A 21,438-nucleotide genomic window follows, 5' to 3' on the forward strand; every position below is an offset into this window, starting at 1 on the left:
GACATTCACATCACACTTTTTAACTCAACTGGGGTAAACAGTTTCAAACACAAAACTGGGTCTGTTTATAGTAAAATAAAACAAACCTATTAACAACAGGACATAAGTTAAGTGATACTAAGTAAAAGGAATAAACTTAGAAAGGGTTACAAGCAAACAAAAGTGAAAACCTGCATCTAAAAGTCTAAAACTTAATTTACCAACATGTAGGCTTTGTTCAAGATAGTTTCTCTTTCCAGCCACGGCTGACTTTCCATCTGTCAGGAGTTTCCACAAAAGTACAAGGTGCTGGCGTCTGTCACTTTGCATTAATTGCTTGCACCTACATTACACAATTGTATTAATAATCAGTGAGTTATGAGCTTTTCAATGACATGACACCTTTTAGATACAGGTTATAACAATAGTGAGTTGGGGTACACTGGGCTGGTCATGCAAGCTGAAACTTATTGCTAGATATCAGGGTGGTGCCCAATCCTTTTGCCCTGAGGCTGTTCTGAATGTCACAAGGTCTTTTTGTAGTGACTTTATAACAACTACAATTAAGGAAATTCTATATTTTAACACCTATGGTTATAGAAATATGTTAATGGGAGAACATACCCTGATCTATAAATAGGTGTGAAAAATGCACTGATACTCAGAAAATGGTCTACTTAAAGTTCTAAAGTCTATAGAAAAAGAATGGGATTTTTTTTCTGAGTCCAATTCTGCAGTGCAGTGATGGTGCAAATATGTCAGACTCCTCTAAACATACAGCCAACAAAAGCAGAAGATTGAATTCAGGGTATTACTGTTTAGATGCTTTTCTAGTGGCATGCACAAGAATGAAAATTAACTCAAATGAGCATTATAATTAACTAAATCTGACTCTGATTTACTCTGACAAAGACATCAAATGTTTTGGACAATATGGATATGTGAGTTCCATCAAGCCCAAGCTGCTAACTAAAATGAGAGGCTCAACCACTCCATGATTATACAGCATGTATTTCAAATTTATACATATGTGTACATTGCAAAACATGTCTGATTCACATTCTAGTCAGTGAAAATCTCATGGTAACCTATTAAGTCATAGGAAGTACATTTGGAAGGAGCTATTCAAACTTTTATTTATTTATTTTATTTTTATCTTATTTTTAAGATAGCATACTTTGTTTTTGAGCTACAAATTTAAGGGCAACGGGCCGTATGTTCCACTGCACAAGATAGCAAAATCAGAGAAAATCTGTATAAAATGGGTTAAGGGAGTGTGTGGTGGGGTGTGTCAGCTACACTGTATGCTTTCTCCTACCTTGTAACTATCAGCATCTCCTCCACACCAACATGTATTCTGGGCTGTATACCAGTAATGGGGGCATGGCCAGGTGGAAGTAGCAGTAGTCTGGAAATGTGGTGCTGCGTGTCAGGGAACTGCATTTCTGAAGCCAAAGAACCCTTTTAGTTATTGCTGCTTTAAGCAAATAATAATGATAGATGGCGTGCAAATGCAATACTTTTTTCATACTCTATCTCCAAGCGCTATGCAAAGGTGGATTGTCATTGCTAGCTCCGTTATACAGAGTGGTACAGAGATTCAGAGAGATTAAATTATTTGCACAAAGAAAGATCACGAATCAATGACAGAGCTGGGAAGAGAACTTGCACTTCCTCACTTCCCTGTCTCTGGTGTAGCCACAAGGCTACGCTGCCACTCTGCTTTGCACACCCTATTGGCAGGGTCATTGCAGGCAGTGGGGTGAACCAATGGCAACTGGTAACGGTGGTTGCTGTTCTAGTGGGGTTTGGATTGGTTAGGGGAAGGGGACAGGAAAAGGTTCTATGAATGTGTTCTTTGGAGAAAGAGAGGACTTAAGTTTCCAGACTGGTAACAACAAAAATTAACATTCAAGTTTTTATTTTAATATTCTAAAACTAAGGCTTTATTAGAAATGATTTTTTTTGCCTCTCAATGAACAAAGCAGCTCTGAAGTACTGAAAGTTGGTGTACAAGAGGCCCATGTGGATAGATACAGGGTATAAGAAGAGTTCACCCAGAGGAGAGGTACTAGTTTCTAGATACTTGATCGCCCAGCTCTTTTATGTGTGAAGTTAATGTACTGCTGTACTGAGGCTTTATTTATTTTTGGGCAGTAATATATTTCAGCAAATTCTTGAATTTTCAGTGCCAAGCAGTCATGTAAAATGCATTAGTAACAGGTCCTGGAATCCACAGACTGATGCTAAGGATGAAAAGTCCCTTGGTTCACATAGTATATACAACCTTCCTTTGCATAGGAGTAAAAAATGGTGAGCAGAGTAGATAAGAATTTTCATTTTTCCCACCCCAGTTCTGCTCTCTTTGTGAGTTCAATAGACATTTAAGTGACTCTTCCCCAGGTGTTATTACATGGTTACATTCAGGTATATTATATAGTTAATTAAAATTATCTTGTAAGCAGCACATGTCTAGCTACAAAGAGCCATTGAATGTAAGTAAAGAGATTCTTGGGTCAATAAAATATTTCACAGAAGTGGTTGAGATGCATAGCATTTCCTGGGAATTAACACTACTTAACTTTACCATACCCCATTATCTCCAGCAACTTGAAGCTCAATCATTTATCGTGAAAATGCTTGGTCTACATATAGGACATAGAAGAAATGTAGCAGCTTGTGTGTGTGTTTAATTAAGAACTGCACTGATGACCATAAAAATGAGTTTCATACTTACAGGTTCCTACCTGCTTCTGGTTGCATTGATCAACCTACATTTTTGTTAGGTAATATTTTGTGCACCTGATGTTAAGTGCAACCTTTTCATAGTCACCTGAATGACATTTATTCTGGAAAAACTGTTTGTTTTTCCATTGTTTCATTTGTTTCATAAGTCAGAGTCAGCAAAGTGTTTAGTGTTTATTACATTACATTAGTACATTATTTTTGTTGTGATGCATTTCTTAAAAAGAAATGTGGTGTTAGAATATAAACACATTGTAGCAATGTTTTACTGCGACATCTAAGGCCCCAAAACTGGAAAGGGAGCCATCTGAAAGACTTTGGGAACAGATTCCTTTGCAGGATTGGGGTCTAAATTAGGATCTGTGAAAGTCAAGGGCAACATTTCCTTTGACTACAGTAATAGTAGGATTAGGGGCCCCAATCATTGTTGTGTCTATCCTTGAAACAAAAATCAATATTAATAGATGAGATGTTCATTATAATTCAAAACAAACAAAACAACATGCATCTTAGCGCATTATTGTGGTGATTCCCTCTGAATCATCCAAATTTTCCCTTCCGGGAATGAAAGCTACCCTGGGATTTACTTCTATTGCTGTTTGTGGCTGATTACTTCTGATGTTTAGCTATGCCTTTGTAAATGCTTCCCAAAGTCCTATAGGATCGAAACCATAACCATGTTCAATTTTTGTCTGTTTTTTGTAGGATGATGAAGTGGTTCTGCAATGCACTGCAACTGTTCACAAGGAGCAACAGAAACTGTGCCTTGCGGCAGAAGGATTTGGCAACAGGCTCTGTTTTTTGGAATCCACTTCAAATTCTAAGGTATAGCAAGCTGTCTGAATGTAGCGCTGTTTGTAATGTCATTAACAAGGGGAAAATTTCTTGTTGGTACAATATTGCTTGCTGTGACATATAGTAAACAAGTTATCTAAAGGCATGGGCAAGTCAAATAAATCTCCAGATACCATAATGAAGGTTTTAATCCCTCATGACACTTGCAGGCTGAATCCTTTGTCACTTACAGGCTGGATGACTGCAATATACTGGGGGGCTGGTCTTTGAAGCTCATCTTAGGATTTTGCTCCTTACTGCCAGTTCACTAGTGTGCTATTTTGGTGTGCTACAGAGCAAATTTAGTGCAGTGCAAAGATGCATTTCTTTAGTGTGGCATTGAGGCTGTTGCCAGAGGATATTTATCCCACCAGTGGGTATATGTGATAAAAGTAAGGGTTTATTTTGTGCTGTTTGCTTTGGGATAATTGTTTGTTTGAATCTCTCTAATGTGACAAGATACACAATCCTGGTGCAAATATCAAATTGTATCCAACCTACATAATGGTTTTCTATAATATAGCATGGTAATGATAAGAAGATTTTTTTTTTTCAATGAAGGTTGCTGTTCAACAAATGAGTGTTCACACACTGAGATTCAGTTCTGCGTTCATAAACTTGGCTATCTCTCACTGAAATCAAAAAGCCATTTCTAAGGGAGGAAATTAGACAGCTGTTTGTGTTAACTGATATTTATTGATATTAAGTAGCCACGTGTTTCTATTTTTATAAATATTTTTTCTCCAGATCAGTTATAAATGTTTGGTGAGCGAATTAAATATATGAAAAGCATCTAGAAAGTAAGATCTCCAGAAGGGATCAGTATTGAGGTTGTTTAAAAAAAACCCCAAAACTTAGCCTACCAACTTCCATAGCATCACTTTATCATTAAATACATTATCTCTCATACGTTGCAGAGTAATGCTTTATTTTCCATGTCTCATCATTTTGACTGTATTATTCATCATCATAAAATTTTTATTAGAATGTTAATGATTCATTATAATAGCAATGATCTGGATGAATTCATTCATGCTGTTCCATTTTAAGTGAGTCTTTTTAATTATAAAAATACTTCAGGATAGAAGGAACTGCAGTATTAGCTGCCTCTAAGGCCAGAAAGTCTAGTTTATTTAATGAGTGAATTATCATTCAATAATTTTGGATAGTAAACATCCAATCTCATATAAAATGTTCATGACTGTGAAGAGAATTATAAATTTCAAAGCAGTTCTAATTCTTCAGTACCATCTTTTCCAGGTGCCTGATAAGTCACCATATACTCTGTTAGCTCTGTAAGAGTTGCGGGGGAAGGGGAGAAGACTAAAGGCCGTCATTGTTTTTAATTTTTCAAAGGCGTACAAGTCTTAAAATGAGCCCATCTGAAGAAATGAAGCATTGAGAGAGTCAGAGAATTATGAGACCAGCAACACAAAGCTGACTGGAGAAAGAGAAAATGAGAGAGGCATTATGGGCAGGCAAAAACATTATCTCTACAATACTTAAGTATGTGTTGTTATTTAGGCAAGAGCATTTAAAAGGGTTTTGTGGATATTGTAGACTGTCTTTGTTCTGTTTGTACAGCACCCAGCCCAATGGGGTCCTGGTCCATGACTGGCGTCCCTAGACACTACGGTAATATAGATAATAATAATAACCTTTTGAGAGGCCAGACAAGGTAGATTATAAAAAAAAAAAATCAGTTAGAAGTCAACTATCAGTAAATGTAAATCAGTCTTGCCAGATCTCATCTATAGGTGTGTAATAGTTCAAGTGAAAAATGTTTACAGCTACCTTTTATTCTCAGTCCAAGTCAGCACAGACATTTGTGTCCTTGAACAAATGTTGGGGAGTGTCCAGACTAGCCTTTGCCAATAAATTTGAAAACATGGTAACTCCCTCAATCAAATAACGTGAGGTAAACACCCTAGTCAAGACAAGCCCTCAGTTGCTCAAGGTTCACGTTATTGTCACTCATGTCATACTCTAGTTCTCCAACAACTCTTCAGAGTTTTACAGGAGACACACAAACACACAAAAAACCCCTTAGGGTACACAAGTCTTGAATTTTTACTCAACAAGCAAGGAGAAAATGGAAAAACTTCCAATCCTACTTTGTTGCTTCTTTGTGACACCTAAGGCACAAACCTATTTTTTTCTTTTGCAGGTGAATTCAATTTTAAGTAGCTTTCATGATGTTAGAGCTTGTAGAAATTTTTCTAAATTTTGGCAAAAAAAGTTCACTTTTTGGGGGTGAAGGGCATTTTTAACCAGCTCTATTCCTTGTGTGGAAAACCCAGACCTTAGTTAGGCTTTATAGAACTAAAGGGACATTTAATCCATTTCTGTAGCCAATAGGATCTGTTTCTTTGTTTTGAAGACCAGGTCATTATTTGTATATACAAATCTCACTGATATGGAAAAAATGTTATGCTTTCTAAAGTGAATCATTCTTCTTAAGATCTAAATGCATGGTACTGGAGTAGTCCTTTCCAATATTAGCCCTCCAAAAATATTTTTCATCCCACATGTGGAACTTGTTTCCCCTGTCCCAAACACAACCTTACAGTAGTCTGGAGTTCAGGATTGGGAATATGCAGCCCTCCACTATTGTTGGGTTTGAGTTTTGATATTTTGTGAACCACCAGGGCCAGAAATGGCAGCTTTGTCACTAGAGAGTTAAGAATCCCTCTTTTCTAATAGCATAAGGGATTTTTTCCCTCTTGCTGACAGACCTTAAACATCATGACGTTATAATAGTTCTTCTATAAATCAGATATCTCTTTTTAGCGTTTTCTAAAATGTACTGTTTATAATTTTTCTATCCCTCTGAACCCTCTGCAATTTGGACTCATGGAACTAAGATATCCTGGCTTTATAAATAGTGAGGATATTTAAAAATAGTCTCAAAGATTTTAAAAAGCTACAAAAACATTCTAAAGTTAGGTTTCAGAGAAGCAGCCAAGTTAGTCTGTATCCGCAAAAAGAACAGGAGTACTTGTGGCACCTTAGAGACTAACCAATTTATTTGAGCATAAGCTTTCGTGAGCTACAGCTCACTTCATCGGCTGCATGCAGCGGAAAATACAATAGGGAGATTTTATATACACAGAGAACATGAAACAGTGGGTGTTACCACACACACTGTAATGAGAGTGATTAGGTAAGGTGAGCTATTACCAGCAGGACAGAGAAGAAGAAGAAGAAAAAACCAACCTTTAGTGATAATCAAGATGGGCCATTTCCAGCAGTTGACAAGAACGTGTGAGGAACAGTAGGGAGAAAAATAAACATGGGGAAATAGTTTTACTTTGTGTAATGACACATCCACTCCCAGTCTTTATTCAAGCCTAATTTAATGGTGTCCAGTTTGCAAATTAGTTCCAGTTCAGCAGTCTCTCATTGGAGTCTGTTTTTGAAGTCTTTTTGTTGTAATATTGTGACTTTTAGGTCTGTAATCAAGTGACCAGAGAGATTGAAGTGCTCAAATAAATTTGTTATTCTAAAGTTAGGTTTTTATTTTTGTAAAACATCATAAACAAAGTAGGATGATATGGAGTGAAGGTTCTATTGGCCCTTATTTGGGGTAACGTTGTTTGGGGTAGCCCCCCTCATGGTGATTCCACTAATTCAGTCATCCCAAAGTATTTAGTGAGATTCCAGAATTTTTTCTTCTTGTTGATTCGTTAATTTGGTGGGGGATAGTGAGTGAGAGTCTCCTTAGTTTTTTCTTTGGTTTAGTTGATAGCTTGGGGGTCTGAGTGTTTATCAGACTCTGAGGACATTGGGCCTGATCCAGTACCCATTGAAGTAAATGGGAGATTTGCCATTGATTTCAAAGGGAGCTGGGTCAGTCGCAAAGGGCCTGGTCTTGCTCCCACTGAAACCAGTAACAGAGGTGGAATTGATTTCCTTGGGAGCAGGCCCAGGCCCGGAGTGAGTATTTCCTTCTCGTTACTACTTGTTTGCTTTTAGGTGTGCTATGCATGATGGGAGGGTGAGGGAGCTCCCTCTCCCAGTGGTGGTGGTATAATTATTTTATACTGTGGGAGTGCTCAGTCACTACCCCTAAGACAGGATTCAATGATGGGTGTAATGAATTACTGAATGGGGACTGTCTACTAATCAGTTTATACATTGTGTTGTACAGTGGGGCCCTGGTCTTTGTTGGACCCTAGATACTACTGTAATAAACCTAAAAATAAGAGGAGAGAGGATAAGAGGTAATAATAAAAGTATCATGCTGTTTTCTGCTCTGGCCGCCTTCTCTTTTCTCAGTCGTATCCTTTTGCATGTTTCACTTCTTCTATGGAGCTCATAAACACAGCCACTAACCCATTAATATACTGTTCTCCTCTGTAGGGGGTGGTGGGTAGCTGTGCTGCCCCAGGAGGAGCTCCAGAAAAGATCTCTCCCTCAGACAAGTTAAGTTCCTTTGGAGCTTCTGTCTTGTGCTGGGAGGAGGGGAAGAGTAAGAATTATTGGCCCTGTAGTAGATGTAGCATACTCTCTTCTCATCTTATTTCCAGCTTATTCTATTCTGTTGGGTCCTCACCTGCGCACTTCCAGTTGTTCATTAAGTGATTTGACTATCTGTCACTGGACTAACATCTTGTGGCACGCACAAGGGGATAGAAACCATGTGTCTGCTTACACTCCAACTTACCTCACTCGTTCATGGGGAGCTAACAGGTGCATAACCATTGTTGTCCTCTCAGACTGAGGCTCATAATCTGGGTAAACCTGGCACAGCTGGACAGGGTCTGCAGTGGAGGTCTTATTCCTTACTTCCCTGCAGTGTTGTGCCAAGTCACAAGCGTGGCCTAAGTAAACTAGCATACAATGAAAATATTGCCGTTATGAGACACAAAAGCCAGAGTCTAAGTTGTGCCTGCAGATTATTTTATTTGCAAATAAGTACTGTAATAGCACTTGAGAGCACAAATATACAGATGCAAACAAGGAAGTTGGGCCAACATGTAACTCATTTTCTGTCTGAAATGGATGTGTGCATGCTCAGTAATCTATTTTTTGCGTATGTACATGTATTTTACTGGCACTTTTTAAGGATGACCTAATGTGTATTTGATATGCTGCTTTTCAGCAAACTGAAGCAATGCCCTTTTTGTATTTTCATTGGACAAGCTGCATACGCTGTGAATGTTTTTGCACTGGTTGTCCTGTTTGTGTTCACAGGTATCCAAATTCAGCCTTCTAGTGCATATTCCTTAAGGTAGAATACACCCTTATGCAGTAGAACCACGTTGAGAGTTATGAATTATTCATATAAAGGGAATAAATGGTGCTGTATGTTCTCTGAACTTTACAGTAGAACCTCACTACTAATTAAACCACTAATTTGCAAACTCAGGAATTATCACAGAATGAAGAAATAAATGGTGATCTTACTTCATGTGTCAGCAAAGCTTGAAGAGTGGAGTTATACAAATGTTAAGAGGAAGTCTGAATATCAGCTTCTTGGATGACCTCTATCCCCTTTCACCACCGTCTCCATCTGTTGCTTTTGCCACTTAATACTCTGAACATTTTATGGCAACTTAAATTGTTTTGTTAATTTCTAGGAAAGTGGCCTAAGTTTGTGGAATAAATTAAAAGTTGAAGTGGAGCAAATAGGTCTGTTAATAATGCAAAGGGAAAATATTTCAACAAATTCAGTGCATGCTGGTGTTCTGCATTTCATCTACCATCAATGGTAGAAATGCAGGGAGGAAGAGGGGTTGATTATAAAGGTTTCAGAAGCAATTACTGAGTTGTCAGACAAAAGTCACATATTTGGGAAAATATTTGGTGTTATGGGGTGGGCTTCTCCATATTTTTGTTTCCATATTGGGAGCTTATAGAGTGCAGAAGGACGGTACTAAATAGAAACACTGTGGGTATATCTTTTTTTATTTAAGGCAATATAAAAGTCAGTTTATAACTAGGTTTAGCCCTTAAAATGCTTTTGTCAGAGCATTTAGTTTGAAAAATGCTTCATTTTTCAGGCGGCTAAAGTAGACATCATAGAAGCTGATCATTTGTTCTTAGGGAGCATAGTATTTAAAGTTCCTGAATATGTATAGTAAAATTTAGGATCTTAATTATAAATTTGTTCATATTATTGCAGTAACTGGAGTTGTCTGTCTTAGCCGTTTGCTCTTTGAGCTGAGAGTCGATGTCAGATGACTGTCCTAGTTTCTGGAATGAGTGGGATTGATGCTGTGCATTTTTTTTTGTTGCATAATGTTAACTAATTAGGTGTAATGATGGCTTTGTTAGAAGACAAAGCTTTAACTGGGGGCAGACTTTTAAAAAAAACCTTATTCTCACAATGCGAGGGCCACATCCTGCCCGTGAATTCATATGCATGACTCCCATGGTAGCTGGGGGAGCTGCACAGGTGTCTATCATGTAAAGCATACCTTGCACTTATCAGTGATCTACCATAGTTTCGGAAAATCAAGGACCACCTTTAGGTTTCACTAAGCAGGAACTGAATGAACAGAGGCGTATTGGGGCTGATTTCTGGTTACAGAAATAGTGTTTCATGTAGCGTTGTTTTACCAACCATGCATGCTTTCTGAAATAACATTAAGGATTGCAGGGGAAGGAGACTGGCAAAAAAAAAAACTCCTCCTTTTGGAGGGGTATTGCTCTGGTGCCTTGCGTTACATGAATAATCACTCCATAATGTCCACAAGAGCTACATACGTAGTCTTAGCAAGCAATGAATGGGAAATGTCCCTTTATTCATCCAAGGATTTAATCTTCTATCAGTTGCACATGAACTGATTCACAGTAGGTTTTTCTTTTTTCTTTTCTACGGGCCAGCTAGCTCACTATCCCACTACTATTTTAGTCTCTGACTTCCACTAATTTTTGAGTTTCTTTTTCAGCTCATCATATAACTTGTTAGCCGTGATAGGTGTTCAGTGAATTATGTTTTGAGTAGGAGGAATTTGCTGTACTTGTCTGATTTGAAAAGCAGCTATTGATGATTATGTTGTTCCTGCCCCAGCTAATCATTAGGAAAGATCTGTGCTCTTTCAGCTCAGTCATGTTGTAGTGGTCCATGACTGGATGCATACACAGACATTACATTTGTCTGCTAAACTGCACTCATGCTTCCTGGGGAATAGATCTCTTGACTTTTGGCATCTATAATTTGAAGTAAAGCTGTTAGCTTGCTATAGGGTTAGTGCTCTTAGTCTTTATATAACCAGCTACTGAAGGGCAGCAAGCACAAATGCGGGCCCACCCTACAGGCTAGAGGCAGCAGGAAATAAACCAGGCAAAGAAAAGGAAAACTTCTTTTCTGGCAACTCCCTCTATTTCACCATAGTCTCCCAATTATGTCTCTCTTGATCCCTACCCTTTTGCCCATTGAGAGTGTCAAATTGTACTCTGTCCCAGCTGCAGAATGCAGTCTGCCTCCCACCCTTTAATTAGGGTTGCCAGAAGGCAACCTTGTCGGTTTTTTGACCAGAATGCCCGGTCGAAAAGGGACGCTGGAGGCTCCGGCCAGTGGTGAGGGGATGAGGAGGGGGTCTGCAGCAGCTCTCTCTGTGGAGCTGGAGTGAGTGGGGGAGGAGCTGTGGGGAAAGGGGGCTGGGCAAGGGTGTTCGGTTTTCTGAAATTAGAAAGTTGGCAACCCTACCTTTAATCCCATCCCTGAGTCCACTGGGACCCCTGCTGCATGGCTGATTGGGACACTGCTTAATCCAAGGAGTTTGGTTTTTAGTTTATAGGGGATGGGGAAGTGTTCTAAAGCTTTACCATTGGTTAATTACAATTCCTGTCCTGTTAAAAGTAAATTGTTTATGCAACTAGAGCTTATGATGGGTGCATAGAAAATCAATATAATAAAGGGCATCATGCAGTGAAGGCACATTCTAGCTGATTAAAATTATTTGAAGATCACCACTAAAGACTCTTCCCAGAATGTCCCAGGTTTGCCACTATTTTAGCTTTTTTTCCCGCTTCACAAAACAGCGAGTAAGATACTTTCTAGTTCAACAAACAGTTGTTAGCCTGTAAGAAACTGGAGATGTTGGTGGAAACAGAGAAGCATAGTAGGTTCTAGTAGTAATACAAAACCAAATGGTACTCTTTAATCTACTCCATTTATACAGTGCACAAGCTTTCTAGCAGTGGGGTAGGTATGAGGAAATTTTACAGAAAGCTCAGGGATAATATTAATCCGTCGTGTTTGGCAAGTGAACTCGCCACATTGCTTGATCCTGCTCTTTTTGGACCCAGTCGTGTTACATGTGTTGAGCTCCTGCTACTCCCACCAACTTCAGCAGGAGCCAGAACTCCGCACCTCCTGGAACTGGGCTCTTCATTGGAGAGGATAATTTACTTTCAACTATGTATAAAGATCACGCTACATCTAAATGCCACTTGCAAGAAGTTTGTGTATCAAAAAATGGCTTTTCAAAAGTTTCCCTTTGCTAGATGCAGACAATTCAGTCAATCTCTTGAGGTAGTGTATATGAAGCTAATATGTCTTTCAATAAATGAACAATCAAGCAGCAGGTTATGTGAAATTGTTCAGTTTCTCCCCCCAACCCAGCATATAAATAGGCATTGGAGCAGGAGGACTGAGGGACCATGGGTCTCCTAACCCCGCCCCTTCCCTCCCCCCCATGAGTGCTCTACCCATGAACCTATAAAATTGTTCTCCTTCTGGCCCAATAATTTTTTATAGTGGAACAGCTTCACAAAGAGAGACTGATGCATCCCCGTTTCAGACTATCTCATAGTCCAATGGTTGGGGGACTCTTCTGAGAGGTGGGAGAGCCCCTGCTCAAATCCTTTCTCCCTATCAGACAGAGTGGGGTTGGGAGAATTGAACCTGGGCCTCCCACATCCGAGGTGAATGGTCTAACCACTGAGCTAAAAGTTATAAGGAAGGCACTGCCACATCCTTCTCTTCTGGCATTGCTTGCAAGAAATGGCTTAGGTGCCTAAGCTGCCTGACTGTAGGAGAAGGCTTCTGGACTGTGGGTCCCAAGCAGAAATAGGTGCTGTCCTGCAGCCCAGACTTATATAACTATTGCTGTGAGAGCGGTGCGGGGCTTAGGAGACACCCCCTCTCAGCAGCATCTTTCATTGGCTAGCATAGGGAGCTCCCCACCTGGCATGTATGCTCTTGTGGATCCCTTTTTCTTCGGTGCTTATCTTTTTCTCCATGTATTATATAGAGGTCTATGTGCCAAACTCTGGCTTTATGGATCTCATTGTTCTTCTAGTGATTTTCTAGGCACCTAAAATTAGGCGTTGTGATGCTCTGCATTGCAGTGCCTAAGTCCCTTTGTGGATTTGGGCCATAACACATAAAGGAGATGAAACTCTGCACAGGGCTACTCAAAACACAATATGAACACAATTTTTGTTCACAATCGTCCCCACTGGGCACACTGATAAAGCATAGGTAAACTGCGAGTTAGTGTTATTTCAAACACTGAGCAACGCTTACAGGCATGGAATGCCAAACTGAATCAATTATACAGTGAAGTGGTATTCCTTTGGATTGTATGCAGTCTTGTAGCCATGTTGGTCCCAGGTTATTGGGTGGGTGAGATAATATCTTTTATTGGCCCAGCTTCTGTTGGTGAGGGAGACAAGCTTTTGAGCTTATACAGAGGTCATCAAAAATCTGGGTAGACCTAAAGAAGACCTCTGTGTAAGGTTGAAAGCTTGTCTCTCTCACCAACAGAAGTTGGGCCAACAAAAGATGTTACCTCAACAAACTTCTCCAATATTCCTTAGGATTATAACATATACCTCTTAAGCAATGCAAGCCACAATGGGCCAGATCATCAGCTTATGTAAAATGGCATCGGAACTATGCAGTTTTAGATCAACTGAGGATTTGGCCTAGTACTTATAGAGATGATAAAGTTATGTCTATAGCACAATCCATAGCAGGTTATCAAATTGTTTAAAAAATATTAATTAAATATTAATCATTTCTGTGAAAGAGGTATTATTTATGCCCATGTCCATTTTATAGATGAGAAAACTGAGCGGCTAATTGATTTTCCCAAGATCACACAGAAAATCTGACAAAGGCAGGCATGGAATCTCAGATTTCCTAGCCCCACTCCTGTTTAAAAAAAACAAAACCATAAACCAGAAAAACATTTACACAGTTGAGTAAGATATGACCTAGACTCAGAGATAGTAATCACTCATCTTATGGTGGACACAACTAAATGGATAAACTTACACTATTGTTACAGCTGTTTCCTGGATAGCCTGAATGCCCCTATTTCAGTAGTCGCTAATAAAGGGATTCCAGCTACAGTCTGTATTGCAACAATTTGGTGATTCCTATGATGATCATAATTTATGCTGAAGGCACTGTTAACTTTAAAGGAAGTTCAGAAGGAATCTAATTATCATAACATACAGAGCAACTAAATGTGAAGTTGGGAAGGTTTCTTCTTCCTCATTCTACAGATGGGAGTTCCCAGCAGCTGAACTTTGCTCCCCGTGCAGCAGATCAGCTGGAAGTGAGAGTACATTGCTACAGGATGGATCCTGGTGCTTGGCTGTAATATCTAGCCTTTATTTGAGAGGCTAAATATTAATTTTTAACTTTAGATTTAGCAGCACAAAATAAGAATTAGTATACAACCTACTTCTTGCTTAAGCCTTTATTCATTTTATTTTATTGTATTTTATTTCTATTCCTATAGTTCCTAAGAACCCCAGTCATTAACTTGAACTCCATTGTGCTAGGCACCGTACAAACACAAAACAAAAAAGACTCCCTACCCCAAAGAGCTTACAATCTAAGTACAAAACAAGTGACTATAGATAGAGGCAGGCGGGGGAATACAAGAGAAAAATGAGAAAATATTGTGGAAGGGTCTAAGTAGAGTGAACAATGTAGTGGCAGCAGATGCCATGTTCACAATTATTTATTGATTTTTTTGGGGGGATGGATTTACGTAGGAGGGAAAAAGAATAGACAAGGAGAGGGAGGTGATGGGGAGAGGGAAATGAAGAAAGTAAGAGGGGCAGGTGTGGAATGAAACTGAGGTGAAGAGACTGTGAGGGAGAGGAAAGGGGAGAGTTGGAGCAAACAGCCTATCAGCACAGGGCAGAGAAAGTCAGAGAACACTGTCCAGTTTTGCCTGGAATGTCCAAAGGTTCCTGCTTTGGCTGGAGTCTCTGACTGGCTGCTCTCTGGAAGAGCTTACCTTGTTACCTTGTTAGTCAATAGCATACATGTGTTTAAGTTTGAGGCTTATCTATAAATGCCACTATTGTTTTTTTTTTCAATTTAAAAAAAATGGAGAAACAAAGTGTACACTCAGCAAGGAATGGGAATTCCTTTTCAGAGCCCAACCACTTATCCTATTACTTCAAAATATTATGTTGCTATCGGTCAGTTCATATGGAATTTTCAAGGGCATATTTTTCAAAAGAATCTTCTCTATTACTCAGTAATAATCCTTTAAGGTTCAGATTATGGAGATCATAATTTCCATATCAGAGAGAAATTCAGGCATTGTATCCTGGCATTGATAACAAGGTATATGAACAAGATAGGATAAAGAATTACATAGGGGACTGAGAGTAAGGTTTTGTGCAGCCAAGTACTCGGAATATTGCATGCCTTAACCAATGCTGAATTTCACTGAATGGTGTAACGTTGTGCTTGAAGCAGAAGCAATTACAGGAATCTTTTGGAACGCTACTATAGAAGAGCCTCCCAAGTGAGGTGTTGGAAACACTGCGACCTTAAAAGATTGTGTAACACATTAAAAACTGGACAAAACCAGAAAATCTAATGTAGGGAGCCAACCTGACTGTGACAGGGAGAATAGACTAGACCTAATAGGCTTTTTCTTTATCTCTAGTAATTCACAACATATAATTTTCTTTGATTCACTCCCACCACCCATTGTTGAAGTGTCTGGACAGTTTGATATATTTTAAATTATCTGCAAAATTTTGCGTAACTGTTTGCATGCAGACCACTGGAACTGTAAATATTGCAATCAAATAGACAATTTCTCATCTGTTAATTTATGTAATAAATATAACTAACCAACCACCACAGAATATAACACAAGTTGCATATTTGATTGTGATACTTTTAATTTGAAGTTACTCTTTGGTTAGTTGCATAAGTCATCCAGTCAGGGGGAAAAATATGTAATTTATGTAATTAACCAGTATTACATGAATTGTGAATTTTCAGTATAATCTACAATTTGTAGTTTATTTTTTGCAAATATTTGAGTGTTCATGATTTCAAAAAAATATGCTTTTTCCAAAATATTTCTGGTAACATGGCACGATGATGCACAAATTGAATGGACTAGAGGAGATCTAGAGAACTCAGATTTTGGCAAAACTTGAAAGGTTCACAAATACTGTCAAATGAAAATTCACTGTCCAATCTGAATAAATATTTATGGGAAATTGTTCTATTTGTTTAGCTCTGCTATTGTTTATACATCTATGGATCTGTTCAGTCAAAATGAAAATCAGTTATGATGCTAGAGAATCTTGACTGAGATACTGCCATGAAAATAGAAATCTGGTGTAACAAAGTCAATTGCCAAATCTGACAATCCATACAACCGCATAACTGGATTAGCGAGTATTTGCCTAGTTTCTGGAATCCACTTGTTTTACGTTCCTGTTGTGTCGTCATTCTCCTGTTAGAAATAGTTGTTTGTTGTTTCATTATAGTTTGTGATGTTCTGCTTTAACCAAGTTAATCTGTTTAACAATGGCAGGGAGTCTTTCACATCCTGTTCAAAACAGAGCCTTTGCAAATCCAGTTGGATTTTTTTTTTTTTTGTCTTTTAGTACAAAAGCACCAAGTCTTGGGAAAAGGTGCAGTGGGACAGGCAATAGATGATTTGACTGTGCATAGTGCAAGTAACTGTAGGAACATTCTGAGCTTTTTATAGACAAAAGACATTTTCCTCCCAGCTCTGTGACAGCTGTTTGGTGAAAGTAACAAAATAGTGGCTGCTGGCTCTAAGTACAGTACCACTGTAGTCCTGCTTATTATTTTATTTTGTTATAGAACTGCTAATGAAAAGTTGCAGTGACATATTCTATGAAGTTCTCACTGTAGGGCTCAGAAATTTTAATTTTCTCTCGGTTGCTTAAAGCAGAATACATTTTAATACACGTACAGTAGTTATAAAAACACTTTTACATTTTAATTATGCTGATAATGTAGCTGAAAATCCTAGATCCTCGAATCACTGACAGATTTATAATATTGTATATTTTAAACTCAGAACACACGAAATTACAAGTGTTTAATTTACAGTAGGCCCTTGAAAGCTGTTACTTTTATGTTTAATTTGTTCATGTAGCCATGGTAAAACTGAGATTACTGCTTAGCACTGAATACTTTTAAAGCACTACAAAACATGGGGTTAAATCTTGTTCACCTGACTTGTGTGAATAGTCCCAAGCCAATGGAACTACTTGCATGAATCAGATGGCCTATGAATCAGTACATTCTCCCAATATGCCTCTGAGATTGTCTTCATTTTACATGTAAAATGAAGACAGTTTTTTCCATTCCAAAAACTTTTACATTTGCTTATACCATTCTGAAACTTTCATCTTTTCAGCTGAAATTTTCCAGATTCTGCGTTTTGCCCAAAGACTATATTTCTTCCTGCCCTGCCGCTCCTGCCCCCCGGCTCCTCAAAGTTTGAACAAAAAACATTTGGCTTGTTTTGACAGCAAAGGGAATGAATAAAGTATACTTTTGCCACCAAAAAAAAGGAAAAAGGAAAAAAAGGGTTGTGACCATATTTTGGACAGTGCAGGCTTCTCGGAGGTTTGGGGTAGAGATCTAAAATTGGGCAGGGAGAGCTCTCCTTAAGTTGGAAAGATGTTTCACTGCTCCAGTGAACATTGGCCTTGATTTGGCTGAGTGAGGAGGATATACAATTTAGTAATAAATGCAAGCTGTTTTTAAATAACAATATCCCAACTGTGGTGGAGAGGGGCTGAAATACACAAGCGAAAATATAATATTTTTTAGGGTTCACAAAGTTAATAAATAGCTGTCTCACTGAGGACAAATATGCCTTCAAAAATTAAGGATCCTGATGAAAAAATAGTATGATTATATAACTAAAGACTATTTGAGTCTACCACCAGCATGATTATTTAAAGTGGGCTTTTTATCTGTGTAGGTGTATATAGATTTTAAAATCTATATAGGCACACATGATGTGCACGACACACAAACCACACTGGCACCTCCACCGTTCTTGCCCTACAGAATTGTCATCTCTACCTCATCTGTAAAATAGGAATAATGCTTAACTGCCTCTAGAAAACCATTTTGAAATCTATAGCTTCAATGCACTATATCTTGACTTTAATAAAGCTTTTGATACTGTCTTGCATGAACTTCTCATAAACTTGGGAAAGGCAACCTAGATGGAGCTACTATAAAGTTTGCGCAAAACTGGTTGGAAAACCATTCCCAGAGAGTAATCATCAGTGATTCACAGTCATGCTGCAAGGGCATAATGAGTGGGGTCCCGCAGGGATCAGTTCTGGGTCCGGGTCTGTTCAATATCTTCATCAATGATTTAGATACTGGCATAGAGAGTACACTTATAAAGTTTGTGGATGATACTGAGCTGGGAGGGGTTGCAAGTGCTTTGGAGGATAGGATTAAAATTCAAAATGATCTGGAAAAAGTGGAGAAATGGTCTGAAGTAAATAGGATGAAATTCAATAATGACAAATGCAAAGTACTCCATTTAGGAAGGAATGATCAGTTGCACACATACAAAATAGGAAATGACTGCCTAGGAAGGAGTACTGCGGAAAGGGATCTGAGGGTCATAGTGGACCACAAGCTAAATATGAGTCAACAGTGTAACGCTGCTGCAAAAAAAGCGAACATCCTTCTGGGATGTATTAGCAGGAGTGTTGTAAGCAAGACACAAGAAGTAGTTCTTCCACTCTACTCCACACTGATTAGACCTCAACTGGAGTACTGTGTCCAGTTCTGGGTGCCACATTTCAGGAAAAATGTGGAAAAATTGGAGAGAGTCCAGAGAAGAGCAGTAAAAATGATTAAAGGTCTAGAAAACATGACCTGTGAGGAAATATTGAAAAAAATGGGTTTGTTTAGTCTGGAGAAGAGAAGACTGAGAGGGGACATAAGTTTTCAAGTATGTAAAAGGTTGTTACAAGGAGGAGGAAGAAAAATTGTTTTTCTTAATCTTTGAGGATAGGACAAAAAGCAATGGGCTTAAACTGTAGCAAGGGCAGTTTAGGTTGATCATTAGGGAAAACTTCCTGTCGGGTTGGTTAAGCACTGGAATAAATTGCCTGGGGAATATCCATCATTGGAGATTTTCAAGAGCAGGTTAGACAAACAACTGTCAGGAATGGTCTTGATAATACTTAGTCCTGCCATGAGTGCAGGGGGCTGGACTAATGACCTCCTTGAGGTCCCTTCCAGTTCTATGATTGTATATAAATGCCAAATACTATTTTTTTCTCCTGATTGATAGTTCAGGCTAGTCTTTTCTCTCATCTCTTATCTTTGTAGTGTCTTGGGTCTTCTCCAAAGCTTCCAAATTTCAGTTATAGGCTGAAGTGAGTTTCATAGTCCTTTCTGTCTGAGCCCTGGTTTTGCACACTGATTGGGTGGCTATGTGCATAGCCTTAGAATGCCCAAATTAAATTAATCACGTGTAACCTGGAGGACATTGGAGCTGCTGAGCTTTAGGTTCTTCAAATGTATGTGTGGATATGAAATTCACAGCAAGTCAGTCCTACTGAGATTAATTTGTCACTAAAAGGAATGGCAGGGTGTAATGTCACAATAGTATGGTGATGCCCGTACTGATAGCTACTATCTAATCTTTCCTGCCCAAATGATCAGTTTGACTTAGCAACAGGCTTTAATATTTTACTAATAAATAAAATCTCATAAACAAATTGAGTGTTCGTGGAAGGTCTTGGATGAGTCCCTCTTCAGGTTATAGTCCCCAGCCTAACAGCAGTAATGAAAGCTTTCCCCATCCATGTATCCTAGCCCTCTACTGAAGGGAAGATGTTTAGGGGTGAGAGGCTAGTTCAGACTTCAAGCTGTTAGATCTCTTTGCTGATGTGAAAAAAAAAAAAAAGGGACAGTCTGTGATTACCTTCCCACTAGGACCACCTTACGTTACATGTGACCAAAGAACCATAAGAAACGATGACTTTGAATCTTTACGAACTTGGGCCAGCTTTGATCTGTGCTCCCATACAAATCCTATGAGCCATCCACCCCAATCTGAATGTCTCTTAATGGTAGCAAAGGTTGGAAAAACTTCAGTATTTCTTGGTATTCTTCTAAGTTACGACTCAACTGTGGAACGTTTGCGACCAGAAATAAATGAGGCAATTATTCTGGGAGATGTTAATCAAAATTAATGATAACCACATAAATTATCAAAACCCATTTAAAATTAACTAGGCTATGATTAATTTAATGTCTAAGCTGTGGATTGATCATTAGCAAAGAGCAAAGCCAAATTGTTATAATATCAAGGTCTGTAATATTTTGACTGCTAGAGCAGAAGTATAGTATAAAAAGAAGAGAACGATTGGGTACATAACTTACGTGAAAAGTATTGTATGAGGTTTTCTAAAACAAAATATTATACTTTCTGAAATGTGAACTATGAAAGAGATTGCCTATAAAATCATTTAAATATCCATTAGACAAGTATGAATAATGGGAAAGTGCTGCAATGTAGATTTTCTCTCTCAGCAAATTTATAGAAATGCTGTTCCTGTTCCTTCCATGGACTCTGGAAGAATGGCTAATGGTCAGTAAGCTTGGATTCCTTTGAAAGCCTCAGTCCTGCCTGAAATTAGCTCTGTAGCAAATTGATATATGGTTGGGACGGGGGTAATGGTATTGACCATTTAAAATTTACTTTCCATGAGCAAATTACTGTCCTGCATCTGGAAGCCTGGAGTGGGCAATGTGTATCACTGAAGCTGAGTCTTAACTCTGACTCAGCATGAAGCCCTTTAAGTGCTCTCATAACAACTTTTACTTCCCAAGGATGATGCCATCCCAAAGCTAGCTTGATAGATGGTAGCATAGCAATGAGCCGTGGTAGAGTGCATTAGCTGGATATTGCTGCATGCCTTGGTTGCATGTGTGGTGTGAGAGGGAAAGCCAAATGCAATCAGAGATGTGCATCAGTAGCACTTCAATACTAATATGCATGCCTCCTGACGGATCTGATCACTACTGGAACAATGGCTCATTAATTAAACTTTTACTTAAAAATTTTGGATGACTTTTTTGCACTGTATACTTCAGTGAGAAATAGTTCCCTTTAGAGACATAAGAGAGAACCGTCCCAGCTATTTTGAATATGTATTTTAATTTTTTCTATTTTTGATCTTTTTTTTAGATTGCCCTAGAGTATCTGTACCTTCCTGTCCTCAACACCAGTAATCAAATGCTCAACTTGTGTGTACATGCTGTGTGGGTGTATATATAGGCACATAAATCCTGCTGCTGCTTTCAAAACTGAACCACATTCCTAGTCCTTGTACCATGTGTCTTACAACAACAACAAAAAGACAATGGTTAGGCAAAATTCTACACTCAGATACATGTACCCAATCCTGTCACTTTTTTTAAAAAGGCAACTAAATCTGCATAACTAACTAAAGACAGAATTCACCCTTACGGGACAGATTTTGCTCTGTTACAGTAGTGTAAATTTAGAGCTTGACTTCATCTGTTTTGTGGAGTTATCTGGAACCACCCACTGAGACAGTGGAATCAACTCCAGATTTGCAGCTGAGATCAGAATCGAGCTCCAAGCATTTACAAATTCTTCATGT

The 21,438-nt window shown here is 38.6% G+C and overlaps 1 protein-coding gene across 1 annotated transcript in view; it reads left to right on the top strand.

Annotated features, from left to right (window-relative positions):
• RYR2 (ryanodine receptor 2) overlaps window positions 1-21,438 on the top strand; it is a 719,385-nt gene that overhangs the window by 170,610 nt on the left and 527,337 nt on the right. The window contains exon 2 of the mRNA XM_073338199.2: window positions 3,430-3,549. Within this exon, the coding sequence (XP_073194300.1) occupies window positions 3,430-3,549 (120 nt within the window). The remainder of the gene's footprint in view (window positions 1-3,429; window positions 3,550-21,438) is intronic.

Source organism: Lepidochelys kempii, chromosome 3 (assembly GCF_965140285.1).
Source record: "Lepidochelys kempii isolate rLepKem1 chromosome 3, rLepKem1.hap1, whole genome shotgun sequence".
NCBI classification, from domain to species: domain Eukaryota; kingdom Metazoa; phylum Chordata; order Testudines; family Cheloniidae; genus Lepidochelys; species Lepidochelys kempii.